Genomic DNA, 25,701 nt, shown 5'->3' on the forward strand with positions numbered 1-25,701 from the left:
AAAGGGAGAGGTTGGTTGAACTCCATGATACCACAAAGACGAGAATAGTAGAACAATCGAGACTTTATTGAGCAAAGATGTTGTGCCTCCTGTAGCTGCCACCAGAATGGCTGCAGCACCAGCGAGCACACACATTTATACACCGCCTACTGGGCGGAGCCAGCAGGCAGGGATTTACCCATGTACCTCTATTATACGGGCCTTACCGTAATACATATAATACTGCTAGTGGTGACTACCACATTCACCCCCTGTTTAAAAAAAGAGTCCAGCGGGGGTGGTGGAAAATATTACAAGTTAAGTCTGTCGGGGGCCTTGACCCTCCTCTGCGATCGCCTCAGTCCTGGTGGTGATGTGGGCGCTGACTTGGTCACCTGCGATTCCAGGAGCGTGTTGTCCTCGTCTTTGTCACCCCTGAGTGGAACCAGTGGGAGGACGGATCCTGCTGGGGTGGCGGCTGCAGTGTGGTTCGCTGGAGGGAGGATGAGTGGTGCAGGGGTGAAAGATGCAACCAGGGAGAGGGGGGGCGGTGTCAGGTATGGTGTCATGGGTGGGGATCTAGCGGGTGCCAGGTCCCAGAGGGAGACTGTGTCCTGGCGCCCGTTGGGGTGTGCCACGTAGGCGTACTGCGGGTTAGAATGTAAGAGGTGGACTTTTTTAACCAAGGGGTCCAACGTATGGGTCCGCACATGCTTCTGAAGGAGGACGGGTCCCGGAACTGTCAGCCATGTTGGGAGCGAGACACTGGAGGTGGACTTCCTGGGGAAGGCAAACACACGTTCGTGAGGGGTCTCATTAGTCGCGGTGCAGAGGAGCGATCGGATGGAGAGGAGCGGGAGGACCTCCTGCCAGCAGGAGACCGGGAGATTTTTAGACCGCAGCGCCAGCAGGACAGCCTTCCAGACCGTCCCGTTCTCCCTCTCCACTGTCCATTTCCCTGGGGGTTGTAGCTGGTCGTCCTGCTCGAGGCAATGCCCTTGCTGAGCAGGAATTGACGCAGCTCATCACTCATGAAGGATGATCCCCGATCCCTGTGGATGTAGGTGGGGAAACCAAACAGAGTGAAGATGCTGTGCAGGGCTTTAATTACCGTGGCAGAAGTCATATCGGGGTATGGGATGGCAAAAGGGAATCGGGAGTACTCATCGATCACATTCAGAAAGTACATGTTGCGGTCGGTGGAGGGGAGGGGCCCTTTGAAGTCCACACTGAGGCGTTCAGAAGGGCGGGAGGCCTTCACCAGGTGCGCTCGATCTGGCCAGTAGAAGCGCGACTTGCACTCTGCGCAGACCTGGCAGCCTCTGGTGATGGTCCTGACCTCCTCAATGGAGTAGGGCAGGTTGCAGACCTTGATGAAATGGAAGAACCGGGTGGCAGAGGTCATCGTGGAGAGCCCGGACTCGGTCCACTTGTGCGCTGGCGCATGTACCGCGGGATAGGGCATCAGGGGGCTCGTTGAGCTTCCCCAGGCTATACAAAATCTTGTAATTATAGGTGGAAAGCTCGATCCTCCACCTCCAGATCTTGTCATTTTTGATCTTGCCCCACTGTGTATTATTAAACATGTTGGCAACAGACCGTTGGTCAGTGAGGAGAGTGAATCTCCTGCCGGCCAGGTAATGCCTCCAATATCTCAGCTTCCACAATGCTTGGGCCTCCTTTTCGACAGAGAAATGCCGAATTTCGGAGGCATGAAGGGTGCGGGAAAAGAAGGCCACGGGTCTGCCCGCCTGGTTGAGGGTGGCGGCCAGCGCTACGTCCGATGCATCGCTCTCCACCTGAAAGAGGAGGGACTCGACGACCGCGTGCATCATGGCCTTGGCGATGTCAGCCTTGATGCGGTTGAAGGCCTGGCGGGCCAGGGGAAAACTGCGGACTGAATGAGTGGGCGGGCCCTGTCTGCATAATTAGGGGCCCACTGGGCGTAATAGGAGAAAAACTCCAGGCATCGTTTCAGGGCCTTGGGGCAGTGCGGGAGAGGGAGTTCCATGAGGGGGCGCATGCGGTCGGGGTCGGGCCCTAGGACTCCATTTTCCAGGACATAGCCAAGGATGGCTAAGCGGTTGGTGCGGAACACGCATTTCTCCTTATTGTCCGTGAGGTTAAGGAGTTTGGCGGTCTGGAGGAATTTTTGGATGTTCGCGTCGTGGTCCTGCTGATCGTGGCCGCAGATGGTGACGTTATCTAGGTACGGGAAGGTGGTCCGCAGTCCATACCGGTCAACCATTCGGTCCATCTCTCGCTGGGAGACCGAGACCCCATTAGTGACGCCGAAGGGAACCATAAGGAAGTGATAGAGGCGGCCATCTGCTTCGAACGCAGTGTATTGGCGGTTCACCAGGCGGATGGGGAGCTGGTGGTAGGTGGACTTCAGGCCCACTGTGGAAGAGACTCGATACTGCGCAATCTGTTTGACCATGTCAGATATGCGTGGGAGGGGGTACGCGTCGAGCTGCGTGTACCGATTGATGGTCGGACTGTAGTCAATGACCATCCTGTGCTTCTCCCCAGTCTTCACAACCACCTCTTGAGCTCTGCAGGGGCTGTTGCTGTCCTCAATGATCCCATCCCGCAGAAGCCGTTGGACCTCCGACCTGATGAAGGTCCTGACCTGGGCATTGTACCGTCTGCTCCTGGTGGCAACGGGTTTGCAATCCGGGGTGAGGTTCGCAATCAGGGAGGGTGGGTCGACCTTAAGGGTCGTGAGGCTGCATACGGTGAGGGGGGGGTAGGGGTCCGCTGAATTTTAAAGTTAGGCTTTGGAGATGGCATTGAAAATCCAGGCCGAGTAACAGGGCAGCGCAGAGGTGTGGGAGGTGTAGAGCTGGAAGTTGCTTAACTCCACGCCTTGGACGGTGAGGGTCGCGATGCAGTACCCCGGATTTCCATGGAATGGGATCCAGAGGCCAGGGATATTTTCTGGGTGACAGGGTGTACCAGGAGGGAGCAGCGCCTTACCTTAGTGGGGTGGATGAAGCTCTCTGTGCTCCCGGAGTCAAAAAGGCAGGTCGTCTCGTGCCCATCGATCTTCACCGTCGTCATCGCGGTTGCGGGGCCGGGACTGATCCAGGGTGATAGAGACTAGCTACGGCAGATGCTGGGAGGTCCCAGGCTGGTCAGCGGTTGCGGAGGTAGCAGCGGGCGATGAATGGCCAGACGAGCAGGGGTCCTGAGACGCCATCCAAAATGGAGCCAAAGATGGTGGCGCCCACGGGCCGCACGTGGCTTGTGGTGAGGAAGATGGCGGCCCCCACGGGCTGCACGTGGCATGTGATGAGGAAGTTGGTGGCGCCCCTGGGTCGTACGTGGGGGGTGTAGAAATGCCGGGCCTGGAAACAGCGGCAACCGACCGGGCCTGGCAAACAGAAGTGAAGTGTCCTTTCTTCCCACACCCGTTGCAGGTCGCGCTCCGCGCCGGGCAGCGCTGCCTGGGGTGCTTGCTTTGCCCGCAAAAATAACACTTGGGCCCCCCAGAGTTGGCTGGCTGCCGCACGGCGCAGGCTTGCTGTGAGTTGGAGTCGGCAGCTGGTGGGGCCCATGATGCTCACGATAGTGCCGCACGGTCGGGGGCATAGGACCGAACGTTACGGGAGGCCACTTCTAACGAGTTAGTGAGCTGCCTAGTTCCCGCAAGATCAAGCGTACCCCCTTCCAGTAGCCGTAGGCGGACGTACGCAGACTTCATGCCCGTGACGTACTCGTCTCTAATTAAATGTTCTGTGTGCGGGACTGCCGAAACTGCCTGGCAGTCACAGTTCCTACCTAGGATGTGCAGGGCACGCCAGAAATCATCCAGAGACTCCCCGGGGAGTTGCTGTCTCGTGGACAGGAGGTGCCTGGCGTGTACTTGATTTACTGGTCGAACGTAATGTCCCTTCAGGAGCTGCATCGCTTCAGAGTAGGTGGGCGCATCCCGGATGAGGGGAAAAATGTCAGGGCTCACCCGTGAATAGAGGATTTGGAGCTGCTGTGAGTCTGAGGGTTCCTCAGCGGCTGTTCTGAGGTAGCTTTCGAAGCAGGCTAGCCAGTGGTCAAAGGCGGACGTAGCGTTGGCTGCTTGAGGGCTCAGCTGCAGGCGATCAGGCTTGATGCGGAGATCCATCGTTTAAAAAATCTTTGCTCAATAAATTGATGCACCGTCAATTACCACAAAGACAAAAATAGTGGAACAATCGAGACTTTATTGAGCAAAGATGTTGTGCCTCCTGTAGCTGGAACCAGAATGGCTGCAGCACAGGAAAGCAGAGCCAGCTGGCAGAGATTTACCCATGTACCTCTAATATATGGGCAGTGCCGTAATACATGTAATATACTACTAGTGGTGACTACCACACAGTGTCCCTGTGTTGTGTATCCCAGTTTTCTCAATAGTAGTGCCCCTGTGTTCTGTACCGCAGTGTCCCTGAGTTCTCTTTCCCAGTATCCCTGTGTTCCATTTCCCAATGTCCCTGTGTTTCGTTTCCCAGTGTCCCTGCATTCTGTTTCCCAGTGTCCTGGCGTTCTGTTTCCCAGTGTCCTGGCGTTCTGTTTCCCAGTGTCCTGGCGTTCTGTATCCTCGTGTGCCTGTGTTGTGTATCCAAGTGTCCCTGTGTTGTGTCCCAGTTTTCTCCATCCCTGTGCCCCTGTGTTCTGCATCACAGTGTCCCTCTGTTGTGTACCCCAACATATCTGTTTTCTGTTCCCCAGTGTCCCTGTGTCTGTATCCCAGTATCCTTGTGTTGAGTGCCCCAGTGCCCTTGTGTTGGATTTCCCAGTGTCCTTGTGCTGTGTTACCCAATCTCCCTGTGTGGTGTTTTCCACTGTCTCTGTATTGTGTTTCACAGTGTTCCTGCTTTCTGTTTCCCAGTTTGAATTCCTGTGTTGTGATTCCCTGTATCCCAGTATTCCTGTGCCCTGTATACCAGTTATGTTTGTGTCCCTGTGTGATCCCTCCCAGTTTTCCTGTATTTTGTTTCCCTGTATCCCTGTGTTCTCTATCCCAGTATCTCTCTGTTCTAGTTCCCAGTATCCCTGTGTTATATGTCCCAGTTTCCTCCATCCCAATGTCCCTGCGTTCTGTATCGCAGTGTCCCTCTGTTGTGCACCCCAGTATCTCTGTTTTCTGTTCCCCAGTGTCCCAGTGTATGTATCCTTGTATCCCTGTGCTGTGTTTCCCGGTGTCCCTGTGCTGTGATTCCCAGTGTCCCTGGGTTCCGTTTCCCAGTGTCCGGTTGTTCTGTTTCCCAGTCTGGGGAATCATCTAACGTTTTGGACACTAAAGGTCAATTTAACATGGCCATCCACCTAATTCGCACATCTTTGGACTGTGGGAGGAAACCGTAGCACTCAGAGGAAATCCAAGCAGACATGGGGAGAATGTACAAACTCCACACAGACAGTGACCCGAGGCGGGATTTGAACCCAGGTCCCTGGAGCTGTGAGGCAACAGTGCTAACCACCGTGCCACCATGCTGCCCTTATTTTTCGCAGAAGGAAGCCATTTGATCCATCGAGTTTGCACCAACCCTCTGAAAGAGTGCCCTTCCTAGACTCACTAGCCCCCTCCCTATCCCCGTAACTGCACCTAACCTGCACATCTTTGGACACTAAGGGCCAATTTTCTTTTAGTATGGTCAACCCACCTAACCATTTTTTTCATACATTTAGTGTACCCAATTCATTTTTTCCAATTAAGTGGCAATTTATCGTGGCCAATCCATCTAACCTGCACATCTTTGGGTTGTGGGGTCGAAACACGTGCAAACACAGGGAGAATGTGCAAACTCCACACGGACCCAGAGCTGGGATCGAACCTGGGACCTCAGCACCATGAGGCAGCAATGCTAACCACTGGGCCACCATGCTGCCCAGTATGCCTGTGTTATGTATCCCACTGTACCTGTGATGTGTATCGCAGTGTCTGTGTTATGTATCCCACTGTACCTGTGTTGTGTATCGCAGTGTCTCTGTGTTATGTATCCCACTGTACCTGTGTTGTGTATCGCAGTGTCTGTGTTATGTATCCCACTGTACCTGTGTTGTGTATCGCAGTGTCTCTGTGTTATGTATCCCAGTATATCAGTGTTGTGTATCGCAGTGCCTGTGTTGTGTATCCCAGTGTACCAGTGTTGTGTATCCCAGTGTACCAGTGTTGTGTATCCCAGTGTACCAGTGTTGTGTATCATAGAATTTATCATAGAATTTACAGTGCAGAAGGAGGCCATTCGGCCCATCGAATCTGCACCGGCTCTTGGAAAGAGCACCCTACCCAAGGTCAACACCGCCACCCTATCCCCATAACCCAGTAACCCCACCCAACACTAAGGGCAATTTTGGACACTAAGGGCAATTTATCATGGCCAATCCACCTAACCTGCACATCTTTGGACTGTGGGAGGAAACCGGAGCACCCGGAGGAAACCCACGCACACACGGGGAGGATGTGCAGACTCCGCACAGACAGTGACCCAAGCTGGAATCGAACCTGGGACCCTGGAGCTGTGAAGCAATTGTGCTATCCACAAGGCTACCGTGCTGCCCCTAACGCAGTGTCTGTGTTGTGTATCCCACTGTACCTGTGTTGTGTATCGCAGTGTCTGTGTTATGTATTCCACTGTACCAGTGTTGTGTATCGCAGTGCCTCTGTGTTGTGTATCCCAGTGTACCAGTGTTGTGTATCGCAGTGTCTGTGTTGTGTATCCCAGTGTACCTGTGTTGTGTATCGCAGTGTCTCTGTGTTATGTATCCCAGTGTACCAGTGTTGTGTATCGCAGTGTCTCTGTGTTGTGTATCCCAGTGTTGTGTATCGCAGTGTCTCTGTGCTTTGTATCCCAGTGTACCAGTGTTGTGTATCGCAGTGTCTCTGTGTTGTGTATCCCAGTGTTGTGTATCGCAGTGTCTCTGTGCTTTGTATCCCAGTGTACCAGTGTTGTGTATCGCAGTGTCTCTGTGTTGTGTATCCCACTGTACCTGTGTTGTGTATCGCAGTGTCTGTGTTATATACCCCAGTGTACCAGTGTTGTGTATCGCAGTGTACCAGTGTTGTGTATCGCAGTGTCTCTGTGTTGTGTATCCCACTGTACCTGTGTTGTGTATCGCAGTGTCTGTGTTATATACCCCAGTGTACCAGTGTTGTGTATCGCAGTGTACCAGTGTTGTGTATCGCAGTGTACCAGTGTTGTGTATCGCAGTGTCTCTGTGTTGTGTATCCCAGTGTACCAGTGTTATGTGTCCCAGAGTACCAGTGTTGTGTATCGCAGTGTCTCTGTGTTATGTATCCCAGTGTACCAGTGTTGTGTATCGCAGTGTCTCTGTGTTATGTATCCCACTGTACCTGTGATGTATATCCCAGTGTCCCTGTGTTGCGTATCAGTGTCCTAATGTGTACACAGGTCCCTGTGATGTGTATCCCAGTGTCCTTGTGGTGCATACCCACTGTTCCTGTTTCTTGTATACCAGTTATGTTTTGTTGTGTCCATTTGTGGTCTTTCCCAGTGTCCCTGTACCGTGCTTCCCAGTGTCCGTGTTCTGTATCGCAGTGACCCTGTGCTATCTTTCCCAGTGTTCCTGTGCTGTGTTTCTCAGTGTCCCTGTTTCCTCCATCACAGTATCCCTCTGATTTGTATCCCATGTCCCTGTGTTGTGTTTGTGTCTCTGTTTTCTCTATCAAAGTGTCCCTGTTTTCTCTATCCCAGTGTCCCTGTATCTGTTTATCCAAGTGTCCCTGTGTTGTGTATCCCTGTGTCCCTGTGTTCTCTGTCCCAGTGTCCCTGTATTCTCTGTCCCAGTGTCCCTGTATTCTCTATCCCAGTGTTCTCTTTCCCTCTATTACTCTCATACCTTTGTGTTCTGCTGCAGCTGTAGCCTCTGATCTCATGGCTGCTCCGATGAAAACCCCATGCTGCCAGTTGAAAGCTTCATACACCAGAGGGACTCCTGGAACAAATACCAAAGAATGTCTTTGAAATAAGGAACATACATAAGTGTGAAATAGTATATTTTGATAGGCAGACCAAAGAAGGCTTTACACTCTTTGGAAAATAAGTGCCAAACCAGGAGGCACAAAGGGATCTGGAGATACACATTTACAACATTTGAAACTGCAGTTGTGCAGTTTATTAAGAACAAAATAAGCAACAAGGCTTAACAACAAGTTAACAACTAAAGGGATAGAGCTGCAAAGCAGATAAGTTATATCAATTTATGTCACAACTAGAATATTGTGCACAGTTCCAGTCTCCATTTTATGAAAAGGATAAAAAGGCCCTAGAGAAGGATAAGAAAGATTTACAAGCATGATGGCAGAACTGAGAAGTTGTACCTATCAGGGAAGATTGAGTGGGTTGAGGCTCTTTTGTTGAGCAATAGAAAGATAAGGGATTCTGAGATAGAGGTCTATAAGATTGTGAAAGCACTTGACAGATTTGAGATAGAGATGTTTCCACCTTGTGGGATGGTCCACAACTAAAGGTCAATTATGTCATGTGAGAGTACCTTTAAGAAACGGGTGTTTATAAATGAGTGTGTATATAAATATCTGTAGTGAGAGTACCTTTAAGAAATGGGTGTTTATTACTACAGTGATGTCAGAGTGGGTTGAGCTGGGCTGTCTGTCAGCTTTTTACTTCCGTTTTAGGCAGGGTTTACTTCCGTTTGCTGCAAGGTGTGTTTTAGTTTAGTTTTCAGAGCTGGATAGCTGCAGTCACAGCCAGAAGGTGTATTAGAGTCTCTCTCTGTAACCTAAAGACTGTAAATCAATCCTGGTAATTTAAAACTAATAACAGTAGTGACTTTAACCTGATGTGCTTCTGGTAAAAGGTGTTTTAAGTCTTATGGATGTTAAAAGGGCAGTTTACGGATTACTTAGTGTTGTATTCTTTGGGGGTTGTATTTGAATTAATGGTTGCTAAGTTGTTCACTATGTTTTAAAAAAGGTTAACTTGAGTTCATAGAATAAACATTGTTTTGCTTTAAAAAAATACTTTTCCATTTCTGCTGTACCACACCTGTAGAGTGGGCCGTGTGCTCCCCATACCACAATTTATTAAAAGTTGTGGGTCAGGTGAACTCCATGATACACTTTGGGGTTGTCTAAACTCTGGCCCATAACAAATTGGGGGCTCGTCCGGGATACAAGTCTATCTATTGGATTGGCTTAGTGAACTTAAAGACAGTGAGGGGTGAGCATATTGTGGTTGCTTTTCAGGTGTGGTATTCTAGTTTAAGTGAGGAGTGTGTTGTGGACAATGGCTCATTCAGAGGCTCAGAAGTTTTTTGGGGTGGAGATGGTCACACGCAGTACCTTAGGACAGAAACTAAAAGCAGACTGTTAGATTTGGCAAAAACATTGCAGTAAACATTACCTGACAAAATGCGAAAAGATGAGGTAATTATGGTGGTAGCTAAGCATTTAAAGTTGCCTGAGATACAGTTTGACTCATTGGTAATGGCAAAAATTCAGTTACAAATTAAACAAATGGAACATGAGCAAGAATTAAAGCAGCTTGAATATGAAAGAGACAGAGAGGAAAAAGAAAGAGAAAGAGAGAGAGAGGAAAAAGAGAGAGAAGAAAGGAAAACCGAAAGAATAGACCCAGCAAAACAAAAAGAAAGAGAAGGGGAGATACAGATCAGGGAAAAAGATAAAGAGAGAGAGTTTGAACTTCAGAAAATGGCCATGAAACATGACAGTCAGTTAAAATTGGCAGACGTAAAGGGAAACGTACAGTTGGATGATCGTGATGAGGATAGTGAGAAAGAGCGTCTTAGTCGAAAGCTTGGTGGGGATCTATTTAAATATGTCCAAACATTGCCAAGGTTTGGTGAGAAGGAGGTGGAAGCCTTTTTCATTTCATTTGAGAAGGTGGCTAAACAAATGAAATGGCCACAGGACATATGGGTATTACTGATTCAAACAAAGCTGGTAGATAGGGCTAGTGAAGTGTTTGCATCACTACCGGAGGAGGTATCTGGGACGTATGAGGAGGTGAAAAAATCCATCTTAGGTGCATATGAACTAGTGCCTGAAGCCTACAGACAAAGGTTTAGAAATTGAAGGAAAGAATTTGGTCAAACATACATGGAGTTTGAAAGGTTCAAACAGAGTAATTTTGATAGGTGGATAGGGCTTTGAAAATAGGCCAAATGTATGAAGCTCTCAGAGAAATTATACTTTTGGCGGAGTTTAAAAATTCAATTCCTGATGTAGTGAGAACTCATGTGGAAGAGCAGAGGGTTAAAACTGCGAGGTTCGCAGCAGAAATGGCAGATGATTATGAATTAGTTCATAAATCAAAGCTTGGTTTCCGACTTCAGTTTCAGCTTGTGAGGGATAGAAACTTGGTACATGAGAAATACTCAAGTGGTAAAGGTAAAGGTGATCTGATGGGAGATAATAAGGGGAGCGTACCTCAGATTAAAAAAGAAATCCAGGAAGGTGGACGAGACATGAAAAGTTTCAAATGTTTTCAGTGGAAAGTCCAGTGAAGAGTGGTGAAGGAGTAATAGAGAAACTATCTTATCCAGGAATACAGTTTATCTTGGGTAATGATATAGCTGGATCGCAGGTGGGAGTGATGCCTACTGTGGTTGATAAGCCAGTGGAGAATCAGCCAATTGAAGTGTTGAAGGACGAATATCCTGGGATTTTTCTGGATTGTGTAGTAACGAGGTTGCAAAGTCATAGGTTAAGACAAGAGGAGAAATGAAAGAGTGAAGATGATGTTGAAGTGCAATTATCAGAAACGATTTTTGATCAGATGGTTGAAAAAGAACAAGAACAGGTGGAGGATGAGGCGGATATTTTTAGTTCAGGAAAATTGGCAGAGTTACAACAAAAAAGATGAAGAAATAAAACGGATATATCAGAAAGCATACACAGAAGAAGAATCTGTGTGTATACCAGCATGTTATTACCGTAAACATGATGTCTTGATGAGAAAATGGAGACCTTTACATATACTGGCGGATGAAAAGTGGGCAGAAGTTCATCAAGTAGTATTGCCGGTAGGGTATAGAAAGGAGGTGTTGCGAGTTGCACATGAAGTACCAGTGGGAGGTCATTTGGGAATAAGGAAAACTCAAGCTAAAATCCAGACACGTTTTAATTGGCCTGGACTACATAAAGATGTAGTTAAATTTTGTCAATCATGTCACACATGTCAAGTGATAGGGAAACCTCAAGCAGTGATAAAACCAGCACCCTTAATACCCATTCCAGCATTTGGGGAACCTTTTACAAGGGTCCTATTTGATTGCGTAGGACTGCTTCCTAAAACAAAAAGTGGGAATCAATATCTTTTGACGATAATGGATGTGTCTACTAGATTTCCAGAGGCCATTCCAGTACATAATATTACAGCTAAAAAGATTGTGGAGGAGTTACTTAAATTCTTTAGTAGATATGGACTACCCACAGAAATACAATCGGATCAAGGATCAAATTTTACCTCCAGGTTATTCAAAGAAGTTATGGATAGCTTAGGAATAAAATAATTTAAATCAACTGCATACCATCCAGAATCGCAAGGAGCGTTAGAAAGGCGGCATCAGACATTTAAGACAATGTTGAGGGCTTATTGTCAAGATTATCCAGAGGATTGGGATAAAGAAATTCCATTCGTACTGTTTGCAATTAGGGATGCACCTAATGAATCAACCAAATTTTGTCCTTTTGAACTAATTTTTGGTCACGAGGTAAGAGGATCACTTAAATTGATTAAGGAAAAATTGGTGAGTGAGAAATCGGAAATTACATTATTGGATTACGTGTCAAATTTTAGGGAACGATTAAATAGAGCAGGTGAATTGGCTAGACAACATTTAAAAGTTGCACAAAATGTGATGAAACAGGTAGCGGACAAGAAATCCAAAGTTTGTAATTTTGCCAGCGGAGATAAAGTTTTAGTATTGTTACCAGTGGTAGGGGAACCTTTAAAAACTAGATTTTGTGGGCCCTATCAGATTGAAAGGAAATTAAGTGAGGTGAATTATGTGGTAAAAACGCTGGATAGAAGGAAAACTCACTGAGTGTGTCATGTGAATATGCTTAAAAGATACTTTGAAATGGAAGGAGAGAAAAAGGAGGAGGTTTTACTGATTCTACCTCAAAGTGACGAATCAAATCAAGATGACTTGGAATTTGACATACCTCAAATTAAATTGGAAAATGAGGATGTTCTTAAAAATTGGGATAAATTGTTGAGTTACCTTCCAGAGGAAAAACGACCTGACCTGAAAGAGTTATTGATATCACGTGGGCAAGCTTGTGGAGATAAATTGGGAAGTACTAAAATGGCTATACATGATGTAGATGTGGGAAATGCTGTTCCTATCAAACAACATCCATATAGACTTAACCCTTTAAAATTGGCACAGGTTAACAAAGAGATTGAGAGCATGCTTAAAAATGGCAGAATTGAAGTGGGTTGCAGCCAATGGAGCTCACCCACAGTGATGGTACCAAAACCAGATGGTACCCAACGGTTGTGTGTGGACTATAGAAAGGTTAATGCAGTTACAAGAACGGACTCTTATCCTATCCCACGTTTGGAGGATTGCGTTGAGAAAGTGGGACAATCAGCTTTATTTCTAAACTGGATTTATTTAAAGGTTACTGGCAGGTACCTTTATCCGAATGGGCGAAGGAGTTTCAGCTTTTGTGACTCCAGATGGTATATACCAATTCAAAGTTATGCCATTTGGCATTGAAAACGCCTCAGCCACATTTCAACGGTTAACTAACAAATTTGTTTCAGGATTACCCAATTGTGCGGTATACATCGACGATCTGGTAATTTTTAGCCAGACATGGACAGAGCATTTAAAACATCTGATGGAGTTATTCGATCGACTTCAAGAGGCAGGTTTGGTGATAAACCTAGCCAAAAGTGAATTTGGAAAAGCCCAAGTCATTTTCCTTGGCCATACAATTGGACAGGGTCGAATGGTCACACGGGATATAAAACCAACAGTTATTGAAGAGTTTTCTGTACCCTTGAGACAAAGGGAAAAATGCAATTTCTTGGCATGAGTGGATTTGATCGAACATTTGTGCAAAGGTCTTGTAGCGTGATTGCTTCACTGATGCACTTGCTGAAGAAACGTTGAAAATTTCAATGGACAGCGGACTTTCAACAGGCATTTGACTGCCTGAAAGCTGTGATAATCAATGCTCCTGTGTTGGAGAATTGCAATGGACTGTGTGATCAGATTGAACTAAAGTATCTGACTTTAAAGAGAAATGCCGAGGCATAGTGAATTGGACGGATCATGCAGAGACCTTCTTATTCAAAGAGACTGTCAATCGAGACGGAATTCAGTTGGAGGAAGAAGAACAAAAAAAAAAAAAGGACTATATTATTATACATGTTTGCGTGTGTAGTTTTTTGAAACGAAAAAGTAGACTGTGTTCATTTCTTAAAGGATGGTGTAAAGGTGAAAAATGAAACCATCTTGAAGTTGATGGATGGTTTTTTTTTTCTTGGGGGGAGGTGTACTGTGAAAGTACCTTTAATAAATGGGTGTTTATAAATGGGTGTGTTTATAAATATCTGTAGTGAGAGTACCTTTAAGAAATGGGTGTTTATTACTGCAGTGATGTCAGAGAGTGGGTGGAGCTGGGCTGTGTCAGCTTTTTACTTTTGTTTTAGGCTGTTTGCTGCAGGGTGTGTTTTAGTTTTGTTTTCAGAGCTGGATAGCTGCAGTCACAGACAGAAGGTGTATTAAAGTCTCTCTGTGTAACCTAAAGACTGTAAATCGATCCTGGTGATTTAAAACTAATAACAGTAGTGACTTTAATCTGATGTGCTTCTGGTAAAAGGTGTTTTAAGTCTTATGGATGTTAAAAGGACAGCTTACGGATTACTTAGCATTGTATTCTCTGGGGGTTGTATTTGAATTAATGGTTGCTAAGTATGTTTTAAAAAGGTTAACTTGAGTTCATAGAATAAACATTGTTTTGGTTTAAAAAATACTTTTCCATTTCTGCTGTACCTCACCTGTAGAGTGGGCCGTGTGCTCCCCATACCACAATCTATTAAAAGTTGTGGGTCAGGTGAAATCCATGATACACTTTGGGGTTCTCTAATCCCTAGCTCATAACAAATACTAGAAGAGATCACTAATAAATCTAATCGTGAACTCTGTACGCAGAGATTAGAATGTGGAATTTGCTACCACAAGGAATTGTTGAGGTGAATTTGCATTTCCGAGAAACCTGAACAAAGGCACAAGGAAGAATAGAAGAATAAAAGCAAATTACTGTGGATGCTGGAATCGGAAATGAAAGAGAAAATGCTGGAAAATCTCAGCTGGTCTGGCAGCATATGTAGAAAGAGAAAAGAGCTAATGTTTTGAGTCTTTGTCAAGAATAGAAGAATCTGCTGATAGGGTGAAATGGAGGTGAAGTGAAAGTAGACTCATGGGCAGAATAAACACTGACATAGACCTGTTGGGCCGAATGGCCTGCTGTAAGTACTACGTAATTCCTATTTAACTGTTTGTGATCTCCTGCTCACTTCACACGTATGTTTTACCGCTGTTGTACACCATCCCATTTTCAGCCTTTCACTAAAGGCCAGAGTTCCTGAGCTCTGTGAGCAGCAATTCAGTCTAATAACAGTGCAGCTGACAACAACTGACTCTAATGTTTAGCTGCGTTCTACAGGTCAGACTATTGTACCTTTTGGCCTCCGTCCTCCGAAGACAATTCCTTCAATGGGAACTCCTTCAGGAGACTCCCAGTCTGGGTCAATGATCGGACATTGTCCGGCAGGAGTACAGAACCTGGAGTTGGGGTGTGAACATGGTTCTCCATCCTCTGGTCGCCACTCTTTGTTTTTCCAGGAAGTTAATGTGACACCGGGGAGCAGATTTTCATCGATTCCTTCCCAGTAAACACCCCCATCGCTGGTCTCTGCTACATTGGTGAAAATGGTGTTCTTGCTGATGGTTTTCATTGCGTTTGGGTTTGTATTTACAGACGTCCCAGGAGCTACACCAAAGAAGCCATTTTCTGGGTTGATTGCCCTCAGGTTACCTGTGGGAAGGTCCAGTAAGAGACGTATTAATAAACTCATTGGACATTCAGCAGGCAATGCATGTTCCGCACAAAGTGGATACCTTCCCCGTCTAATCATTTCACATCTACCTTAAACTATAGTGAGATGCCGAGACCAACAAACCTTGTTCATCAAATTTCATCCAGGCGATGTCATCTCCCACACACTCCACCTTCCAGCCGGGTAATGTCGGATTCATCATGGCCATATTTGTTTTCCCACAAGCACTGGGGAAGGCAGCAGCAATGTACTTCTTCTGCCCTTTGGGATTGGTCACTCCCAGGATCTAGGGAGAGAGAGGAGAAGCTGATGAGCAAATGATGTCTGTTCGCTGACCCTGGGCCACAGTCTATTCTTCATTTCTCATTACTGCAGCATGCGACACTCAGTGTGTGTGGTAGTCACCGCTGATGTATATATTAGGTGCTGTGTGGTAAGGCCCTGTACTACAGGTACGGGGGTAGCCACAAAGCACCTAATATATACTCTACCACACACAGAGTATCGCATCCTGCCCAGTAGGCGGAGTACAAATATGTGTGCTCCTCGTACAGCAGCCATTTCGCCAGCTGCTGTAAGACGCCACACATCTTAGTGTAATAAAGCCTCGATTGCATCGAATTCTCGTCTTTGTGTAATTGATCATGCATCAATTTATTACTCCAACATTTTCAGAAGATGGACCTCCGCATCAAGCTGGATCGCCTGCAGCTCGATCCGCAATCAGGCAACGCCAAAAAGGACTTTGAACATTGGCTAGCCTGTTTCAGCGCTTACATCAGGTCTGCACCAGACCCAATTCCGGAAGCTCAGAAGATTCAGATCCTCTACATGCGGCTGAGCTCCAATGTCTTTCCACTTATCCAGGACGCACCGACCTACGAAGACGCCATGGCGCTACTGAAGGAAAACTACACTCAGCGGACTAACACGCTCTACGCCAGACACATCCTCTCCACTCGTAGTCAACTTCCTGGTGAGTCAGTGGAAGATTTCTGGCGTGCTCTAATTCCCCTAGTTAGAGACTGTGACTGTCAGGCCGTCACAGCCACAGAACACTCGAACTTGCTCATAAGAGACGCTTTTGTTACGGGGATAGGGTCGGATTACATCCGCCAGCGCCTCTTAGAAGGGGCCACGCTCAACCTCGCGGCAACCAAAAAGCTAGCACTCTCGCTGACAGTAGCTTCATGCAACATCCAGGCCTACACCCTCGGCCGCGCGGCCCACACCTCCTACGCATCGTGGACTCCGCAGACGGCCGCCCCATCGGGGACCCCACTCAGCCAACCCCACGCCAACCCCGGGGGCCCCAAATGTTACTTCTGTGGGCAGCCAAAACACCCCCGACAACGCTGCCCGGCCCGGAGCACCCTTTGCAAGGCCTGCGGCAAGAAGGGTCACTTCGGTGTGCCAGGCCCGCGCAGTTGCTGCTACTGTTCCGACCCCCCCCCCCCCCACATGCGGCCAGTGGGTGCCGCCATCATGTTCGAGCCCCACCACGTGCGGCCCGTGGGCACCGCCATCGTACCAGGACCCATGCCCTCCCCCCCCCCGGGCACCCCATCGTCTGCCACCATCGACGACCAGCCACGTCTCGCCTCGGTCACGATTGACCAGTCCCGCCCACGCAACCTAGCAACGGTCTCTACCAATGTAAAAATCGATGGGCATGAGATCTCCTGCCTGCTGGACCCCGGGAGCACCGAGACCTTCATCCATCCCAATACGGTAAGGCGCTGCTGCCTTGCGGTACACCCCGCCAACCAGAGAATCTCCCTGGCCTTCGGGTCCCACTCCGTGGCGTCCGGGGGTACTGCATAGCCACTCTCACTGTCCAGGGTGTGGAGTTCAGCGGCTTCCGCCTCTACGTCCTCCCCAACCTCTGCGCTGCCTTGCTACTCGGCCTGGACTTCCAGTGCAACCTCCAGAGCCTAACCCTAAAATTCGGCGGGCCCCTACCACCCCTTACTGTGTGCGGCCTCGCGACCCTAAAGGTCGACCCATCTTCCCTATTTGCAAACTTAACCCCAGATTGCAAACCCGTCGCCACCAGGAGCAGACGATACAGCGCCCAGGACAGGACCTTCATCAGGTCCGAAGTCCAGCGACTGCTTCGGGAAGGCATCATCGAGGCCAGCAACAGCCCCTGGAGAGCCCAAGTGGTAGTTGTGAAAACTGGGGAGAAACACAGAATGGTCGTGAACTACAGTCAGACCATCAATAGGTACCCCCTCCCACGCATATATGATATGGTCAATCAGATAACGCAGTACCGGGTCTTCTCAACTGTCGACCTAAAATCCGCCTACCACCAGCTCCCCATCCGTAAGGCGGACCGCCCATACACTGCCTTCGAGGCAGATGGCCGCCTTTACCACTTTCTTAGGGTTCCCTTTGGCGTCACCAACGGGGTCTCGGTTTTCCAAAGGGAAATGGACCGAATGGTTGACCGGTACGGGCTGCGGGCCACTTTCCCGTACCTAGACAATGTCACTATCTGCGGCCACGATCAGCAGGACCATGATGCCAACCTTGACAAATTTCTCCACACCGCCACTCTCCTGAACCTAACTTATAACAAGGAGAAGTGCGCGTTCAGCACAAACCGCTTAGCCATCCTCGGCTATGTGGTCCAGAACAGAGTTCTGGGGCCCGATCCCGACCGCATGCGCCTCCTCATGGAACTCCCCCTCCCCCACTGCCCCAAGGCCCTCAAACATTGCCTGGGGTTCTTTTCTTACTATGCCCAGTGGGTCCCAAATTATGCAGACAAGGCTCGCCCACTCATTCAATCCACTGTTTTTCCCCTAACGGTCGAAGCTCACCAGGCCTTCAACTGTATTAAGGCTGACATTGCCAAGGCCGTGATGCACGCAGTCGACGAGATGTTACCAATTCAAGTCGAGAGCGACGCATCAGACGTCGCTCTAGCCGCCACCCTCAACCAGGCAGGCAGGCCCGTGGCATTCTTTTCACGTACCCCTCATGCCTCCGAAATTCACCATTCCTCCATCGAAAAAGAGTCCCAAGCCATCGTTGAAGCTGTGCGGCATTGGAGGCATTACCTCGCCGGCAGGAGATTCATTCTCCTCACTGACCAACGGTCAGTAGCCTTCATGTTTAACAACACAGCAGGGCAAGATCAAGAACGATAAAATCTTGAGGTGGGGATCGAGCTCTCCACCTACAACTACGAGATTTTGTATCGCCTCGGTAAGCTCAACGAGCTCCCCATGCCCTATCCCGAGGTACATGTGCCAGCGCACAGGTGGACCGACTCCGGACTCTGCACGACAACCTTTGTCACCCGGGAGTCACACATTTGTACCTCTTCATCAAGGCCCGCAATCTGCCCTTCGAGGAAGTCAGGAAATCACCAGGGACTGCCAGGTCTGCGCAGAGTGCAAACCGCACTTCTACCAGCCAGACTGTGCGTGCCTGGTGAAGGCCTCCCGCCCCTTTGAACGCCTCAGTGTGGACTTCAAAGGGCCCCTCCCCTCCACCGACCGTAACACGTATTTTCTCAATGTGGTCGATGAATATTCCAGATTCCCCTTCGCCATCCCATGCCCCGACATGAGGTCTGCCACCATCATCAAAGCCCTCAACACCATCTTCGCTCTGTTCGGCTTCCCCGCCTACATCCACAGCGACAGGGGATCCTCATTCATGAGCGATGAGCTGCGTCAGTTCCTGCTCTGCAGGGGTGTCACCTCAAGCAGGACGACCAGCTATAACCCCCGGGGAAACGGGCAGGTGGAGAGGGAGAGTGGGACGGTCTGGAGGGCCGTCCAGCTGGCCCTACGGTCCAGAAATCTCCCGGCCTCCCGCTGGCAGGAGGCCCTCCCCGACGCACTGCACTCCATTCGGTCGCTTCTGTGCACTGCAACTAATGACACACCCCATGAGCGTCTCTTTGCCTTCCCCAGGAAGTCCACCTCCGGGGTGTCGCTCCCGACTTCGCTCGCAGCTCCAGGACCCGTACTCCTCCGTAAGCATGTACGACTCCATAAGGCGGACCCGTTGGTTGAGAGGGTACAGCTACTCCACGCCAACCCACAGTACGCCTACGTAGCGTACCCCGACGGCCGCCAAGATACTGTCTCCCTCAGGGACCTGGCACCAGCTGGTTCCACACACACACACCCCTCCGGCCTGGCGCCACCCTCCCCTCCCCCGGCGCACCCAGCCGCAACCCCCGCCCCAGGACAATCAGTCCTCCCCCTGCACATGCCCGAGGATGAAGAGGATTTCGGCATGCTACTGGAGTCACCGAAGACCAGACCGACACCGGAATCGCCGCCATCACTGCGGCGCTCCCAACGGCAGATCAAGGCTCCGGACCGACTAAACCTGTAACTTGATCGGGACTCTTAAAACATCATCCTTCTGTATAACTCTCCTCCTCCTCCGCTGGACTCAATTTTTTTTCTGTACTTTAAAACATTTACTTATTTATAGTTTTCCACCACCCCCGCCGGACTCAATTTTAACAGGGGGTGAATGTGGTAATTACCACTGATGTATATATTAGGTGCTTTGTGGTAAGGCCCTGTACTACAGGTACGGGGGTAGTTCCCTGCCTGCTGGCTCCGCATAAATATGTGTGCTCGTACAGCAGCCATTTCACCAGCTGCTGCAGGGAGGAGTTGGATGCAATCGAGGCTTTATTGCACTAAGATGCGTGACCTCATAGATTTCATAGAATTTACATTGCAGAAGGAGGCCATTCGGCCCATCGAGTCTGCACCGGCTCCTGGAAAGAGCACCCTACCCAAGGTCAACACCTCCACCCTATCCCCATAACCCAGTAACCCCACCCAACACTAAGGGCAAGTTTGGACACTAAGGGCAATTTATCATGGCCAATCCACCTAACCTGCACATCTTTGGATTGTGGGAGGAAACCGGAGCACCCGGAGGAAACCCCCATGCCGAGTAAATGATCCACCTCAATCTTGTCCAGAGGCCCCAGTATCACAGATTTCAGCCAATGCAATTCACCCCACAAGATATCAAGAAATGGCTGAAGGCACTAGATACTGCAAAGACTCTGGGTCCTGACAATATTCCAGTAATAGTACTGAAGACTTGTGCTACAGAACCCCTAGCCAAGGCATTCCAGTACAGCTACAACACTGGTTCTGCCGGCAATGTGGAAAATTGCCCAGGCTATGTTCAATAAGGACACAGAGTCCACACCGAGTAAAACAAAGAAACATCATTTTATTTACAACATAATATATACACTGCCCAGTAGACCCCTGTTCTGGCCCGTGCCTTATTGATCGACCTTTTATATAAAAGTTAATAGAGATTTCCCCATCACTGGAAGGACCATGGTGAAGACAATTATTCCCACCCTTTGGGCCCCGTGCGTCCTATTACATTCCCCGCCCCCCCCCCCCCCCCCACAATGTTCGAAGACCCCTTCGATAATCGCTGAGGTGGAGAAGGAGGAACAGGCGGAGGACCTCGGATTCTTTTTGGCTCCGGAAAATCGTCCTGTAGCTGATGTGCCGGATCGGTCGGGATATACCTTTCTGGTGAACGTCATCTGCGGCAGGAATCGACGAACGGTGGAAGGTGGCTGATTGGCATCCGAGACCTCAGAGGTTTGTGTCTCCATCTCCAAGTCAGATGACACGATGTCGGGCATGTCGGTGTCGAGAGAGACTTGGGACGTCACAGCAGGCTGGTTCAGCAATGGAGCCGGAGGAACCTGGGCTGGCTTCTTGCGATGATCCTCACGCGGGAGCAACATCCGTGAGTGAGTGTAATCCAAATGCCATCACATTAGTTGCCCCTGGTCCCGAACTTGGTAAGAGACTGGTCCTGTTTGGCAGACAACAATCCCAGAGAGCCAGCGAGTACCGTCATTGAAGTTACGAATTGTAGCCATCTGGGATGGCCACTTACAACAAGAAACATGGACGTTCGCAAAGCCTAACGGGAAATGTGGACAATGTAAGATTCAGGGAGGCACAGAGCCTGAATGTATATTCATGAGCAGAGAACCCAGACAGCATCGAAACCCCAAACTGATTAGCATTTCAATGACCCATCTCCAAAAGACAAAGGACTGGTACTCAGGTAACCGATACAAATCCAGACACATCGGCGCCACTCCCTTCACTCAGGAAGCATAAACAGCAAAGTCAATGACTGCTTAGGACACGCCCAGCCATCAAGGCACCCGCCCCTTTATTGCTCAGATCAAAGGCAGTGATCGAGAACTGCCCAATTAATTGGGTCCAAACCTAAGGACTGCCCAAAAGAGAGCGAAACTCCCCAAGGATAAAGAGAGACACTGCCATGTGTTCGATCTCTTTTGGACCTGGTGCTCCGGCAACATCCATCTCCAACTGTAGCACCACCAGAAGCAAGTCCAAGTTCAACGCTCGCTACCAGACGGATGAGCCTAGCTGAACCACAGTTCCTTCTCCAGACCCAGCAGATCCAGATTCGAACAAAGGCCACTGTTCCTCTGACCTAAGCTGGGTGCCCGAAGTTAACTACAGGTTGTCATAGTTGTTAGGTGTAGTTTAGCTCGTAGTGTTTATGTTGCATGCATAAGTTGACCTTGTGTGGAAATAAAATATTATTTAACTTGAACTAACTAACTGGTTGTTGGGTCTTTGATCGATATCCGGTTGAACCTTGTGGTGGTATCATTTGATACCTGGCGACTCTGAAAGCAACATAATATCAATATCTAGACAAAGAAGGGCAAGCTTATTGACTGCCAAATATATAGCGAGTAAAAAGAGCAACAGTTATTGGCGACTCAAATGGAATTCGACCCAGAAGTGACTTTGTCACTCCGAGAGAACCCACAAAAGGCACTTTCTCGCAGTTTTTTGGGCTGTTCAGTACTTCTCGTACATAACAGGACTCAACCCCGTAACCATTTTGACCGAGCACACCCCAACACAGCTACTGTTAGACGGTAGGCTAAAAGACGGTACAGTTAGCCAAATTAGAGCAGCGCGCTGGACCCTACTCCTACAAGGACGCAACATCACAGTAAAGAGGACAAAGACGCACACGTTTCTGGCCGATAATTTACAATATGCAGCAACCCCACATGAGTGTGAAATCATTGTAGCCAAGCACAACACAGGACCCTTTATTCCCAAATCGCCGCTGACAAAAACAGGCATCAAACCACAGAGAACCCAGCCCACAGATAAAGCTCTAAAAATTTACGCAGATGGCTCCTCCACCATTGATAATGGGTAAAGGATTACAGGATGTGGCATATATGTAGAGGATGCACAGGGACACGCATTAGAGGAGATATCATTAAAGTTACCAGGACATTTAGGTTCGCAGGCAGCCGAGTTAGCAGCCATCGCATACATTGTGCAGCATCCAAATTCGTTCCCGATCCCCGCAGATATATATTCGGACAGTTTGTATGTTTGCAACAGCTTGACAGAATTCCTGCCCCTGTGGGAATCTAGAGAATTTATATACGCCGACGGTAAACCGCTACCCTCAGTGCCATTACTAAAACACATTCTCAAAGAAGCTAAAGATCGTAAATATGGAATCATAAAGGTTAGAAGCCATCATCGTTCCTCCCCATCCGGTAACGTGAAAGCAGACGCCCTAGCAAAAGCCCGCTCACAACATGGCCACTTTTGGCAACCCCCCCAAGAGTGTCCCAGTACACGCGGTCCAGGTCTCACAGGCCAATATTCAAGATTTGGCACAGGCACAAAAGGAAGATGACACACTTAAGGAAATTTTAAAAGGAGACTTCCCAGCTCCCTATGATAGGTTCAAAGACACTAATACGGTACACGGCGGAATCATATTAAAGAATGGTATTTATCTGTCCCCACCCAGGAAAGGAACCAAATTATTTGTCAATTCCATGACGGACACGGACACCAAGGAATAGAATCCACCCTAGCCCACCTCCGACCTCTCTGCTGGTGGCCCGATTTAAAAACTGATGTAACCCACTACATTCAAAATTGTTTAATTTGCGCCCAGAACAACCCAGACTGATACGCAACGAAAGGTCAGCTAAGACACACCCGCCCTGTTAATGGTCCATGGACGAACTTACAATTAGATTACATTGATCCCCTCCCCCCCTGCAGAAATGGATTTAAATATGTGTTGGGCGTGATTGATACCTTCACAAAATGGGTGGAAGCATTTCCTTCCAGGACAAACACGGCTAAAGCGACAGCAAAAATTCTAACCCAGCAAACATTTACTCGATGGGGACTCCCCCGTAGTATTGAGTCGGACCAAGGTTCGCACTTCACAGGAAGAGTAATGAAAAACGTCCTAACAATTTTCGGAATTAAACAGAAGTTTCACATTGCCTATCATCCACAATCCAGCGGCATTGTGGAACGCATGAACCAAACCCTAAAGGCAACACTTAGGAAGATGGTACAGCAGCACAATACAACATGGGACACAGTGCTCCCATTCGCACTGATGTTTATTAGAAACACGGTGTCAAGTTCAACAGGATACACCCCCCAGACCCTCATGACCAGACGACCCATGAAGGGTACCGAGTATTTGTTTGGACTTGATTTGGTTAGCCCCACAGTCACTGCCCTGACCCACGAAAAAGCGGTTTTACAAGTTATGGAGAATATTAAAGCAGCAGTGCTCGCTGCAGCCGTTCGACTCGGCGCTAGGAAAAAGCAGAGTAAGGCCTGCTTTGATAAAACAGTCCACCCCGTAGAGTATACAGTCGGACAGCAAGTCATGGTCTCCCTGTACAATCCTAGTTCATTCCTCTCCCCCTACTCAATTTTTGATAAAGTAAGCCCCTTAGTTTATAAGATTACGTATCCAAATGGAAAGTCAGGATGGTTCCATATAAACCAACTTAAGGTTTATGGAACTCAGTGCAGCCACTCACACCACATTTCACTGGCAATAGCAGACAACGACGGCCCGCCCACTGGCAACCTAATCCAACCCTCCCCCAGCCAGGACAGCACATCCACAGACACGACTTTGACTCCGCCCCAAGACGAGTTTCCGCCTCGGACTTGATTCGGCCACTAGCGATAGCGATAGCGACAATGCCAGAACAGCGGACGTGCTTGAAATCCCCGACCAATGGCAAAACAGACCAGGCCCCAGTCACTACAGCCCCAGTGACACTGACCACGATATGTTCGGCCCCTCAGAGACCATTTATTTGCCGTTACCAGAACCTGACCCACCACCCGACGATAGTGATCCCCCCTTGCCGCTACCACCCTACAGGATAAGAAACAACGGCACCACGACAATTCTTATCAACTGATAAGAAGCAACAAAATGGATCCCACATCGACCCAGGCCGCCATGGCACAGAAACTCCAGTCACGAGTTTGGCAGCCGGGAGATGGTGATGACTCCGAGTCTGACTCCCACCATGGTAACCCCTTTGAGACCCTTTTCGGAATGGAACCCTGAGGTGTCCAGATGATGAGAGAAAGGAACCAATTGAGAATTACGGTGTCCTATCCCCTGATGGAGCCTGCCCACTTCTTTCTTTAGTTTGTTTTTTTAATGTTGACTGTTTGTCTCTTGTACGACTTTGTGTGTCGATCTCAGGCCAAATTTCTTGATGCAGTCACAACTACTCTTTTGACACCACATGGTAGTTAAAGGAACAGGTTTGTCAGAAGTCAATAGATATTCAAATTCTTTCCGTTCTTGGAAGGTCACCCAGGCAGTGGAGTAACAGCACAATCCCCGCCCTGCCTCAGGACCCCCTATGTAGTTGGTCAGCCAAGCTCGGGTCATGGAGCAACGGCACTGATCACCGCCCTACCCGGGGATTCCACCCATTCTTGCCCTGCCGTGGCTCATACGCACCCCATTCGGAAAGTTCTTTTCGAAACTCTTTCACTATTCTTTTAAAGTGTGGTTCAAAGAATGCACTTTGCCACAGTTTTGTTTGCTTTCCGGCGACCCTTCGGTCGCTAACCCCCAACTGCTATTTACATGTTCAAACACTTGGTTGAAACAAATTTGCTGCTCGGAAGAAACTACCTCAACACTGGACGGAGAAAGTGTCCGCCCACTCAGCGCATCGATCACAGGCTGCTAGATTGCTCGCACTGTGACACAATTTCTTTCTCGAATGTCTTGTCTCCCAAATGGTTGGTTTAAAAAAAAAGTGAGAGAGTCACATATGGTGACAATTCTAAATGAGAAATTGATGTTAAGGAGAAACAGACAGACAAACGAGATATTAAACAACAAGATAATAACAGATATTATGCTTGTACCCCCAGGAATATCCAAATATACCAGGAGGCAGAGGAAGACAAAGACAAAATGAAGACGGACCTGATGACCTGCATCATGATCGTCATTGGATCAATATAGTTGCGCGCATTATCAGCCCCTATATCCTTCACCACATAGTCCCTAAACATGACCACCCTACACGATACCCCTAGCCTGGACACTACACCACACATAGAAACAGCCACTGATATCCCGACATGGTGCGCAAACATTATAAAATGGTATTCCCTTTCTTACACGGTTGAAGCCCTATTGATTATAGCAATACTTTGCAGTATCGTCCAGACACTCAGACTTCGGAAATGGCAAAGGAGAGCCCCCCCCCCCCCCCCAAACCCCCCCAGTACACACACTCAGTGCCCCTTTCCTCGGA

The 25,701-nt window shown here is 48.6% G+C and overlaps 1 protein-coding gene across 1 annotated transcript in view; it reads right to left on the minus strand.

Annotated features, from left to right (window-relative positions):
- Positions 1–25,701, minus strand: part of LOC140428257 (phosphoenolpyruvate carboxykinase, cytosolic [GTP]-like) — a 446,086-nt gene that overhangs the window by 412,426 nt on the left and 7,959 nt on the right. The window contains exons 5-7 of the mRNA XM_072514529.1: positions 15,162–15,324; positions 14,660–15,016; positions 7,819–7,914 (exon numbers count right to left, since the gene is read on the minus strand). Coding sequence (XP_072370630.1) covers positions 7,819–7,914; positions 14,660–15,016; positions 15,162–15,324 — 616 coding nt within the window. The remainder of the gene's footprint in view (positions 1–7,818; positions 7,915–14,659; positions 15,017–15,161; positions 15,325–25,701) is intronic.

The sequence above is a fragment of the Scyliorhinus torazame genome, chromosome 8 (assembly GCF_047496885.1).
Source record: "Scyliorhinus torazame isolate Kashiwa2021f chromosome 8, sScyTor2.1, whole genome shotgun sequence".
NCBI classification, from domain to species: domain Eukaryota; kingdom Metazoa; phylum Chordata; class Chondrichthyes; order Carcharhiniformes; family Scyliorhinidae; genus Scyliorhinus; species Scyliorhinus torazame.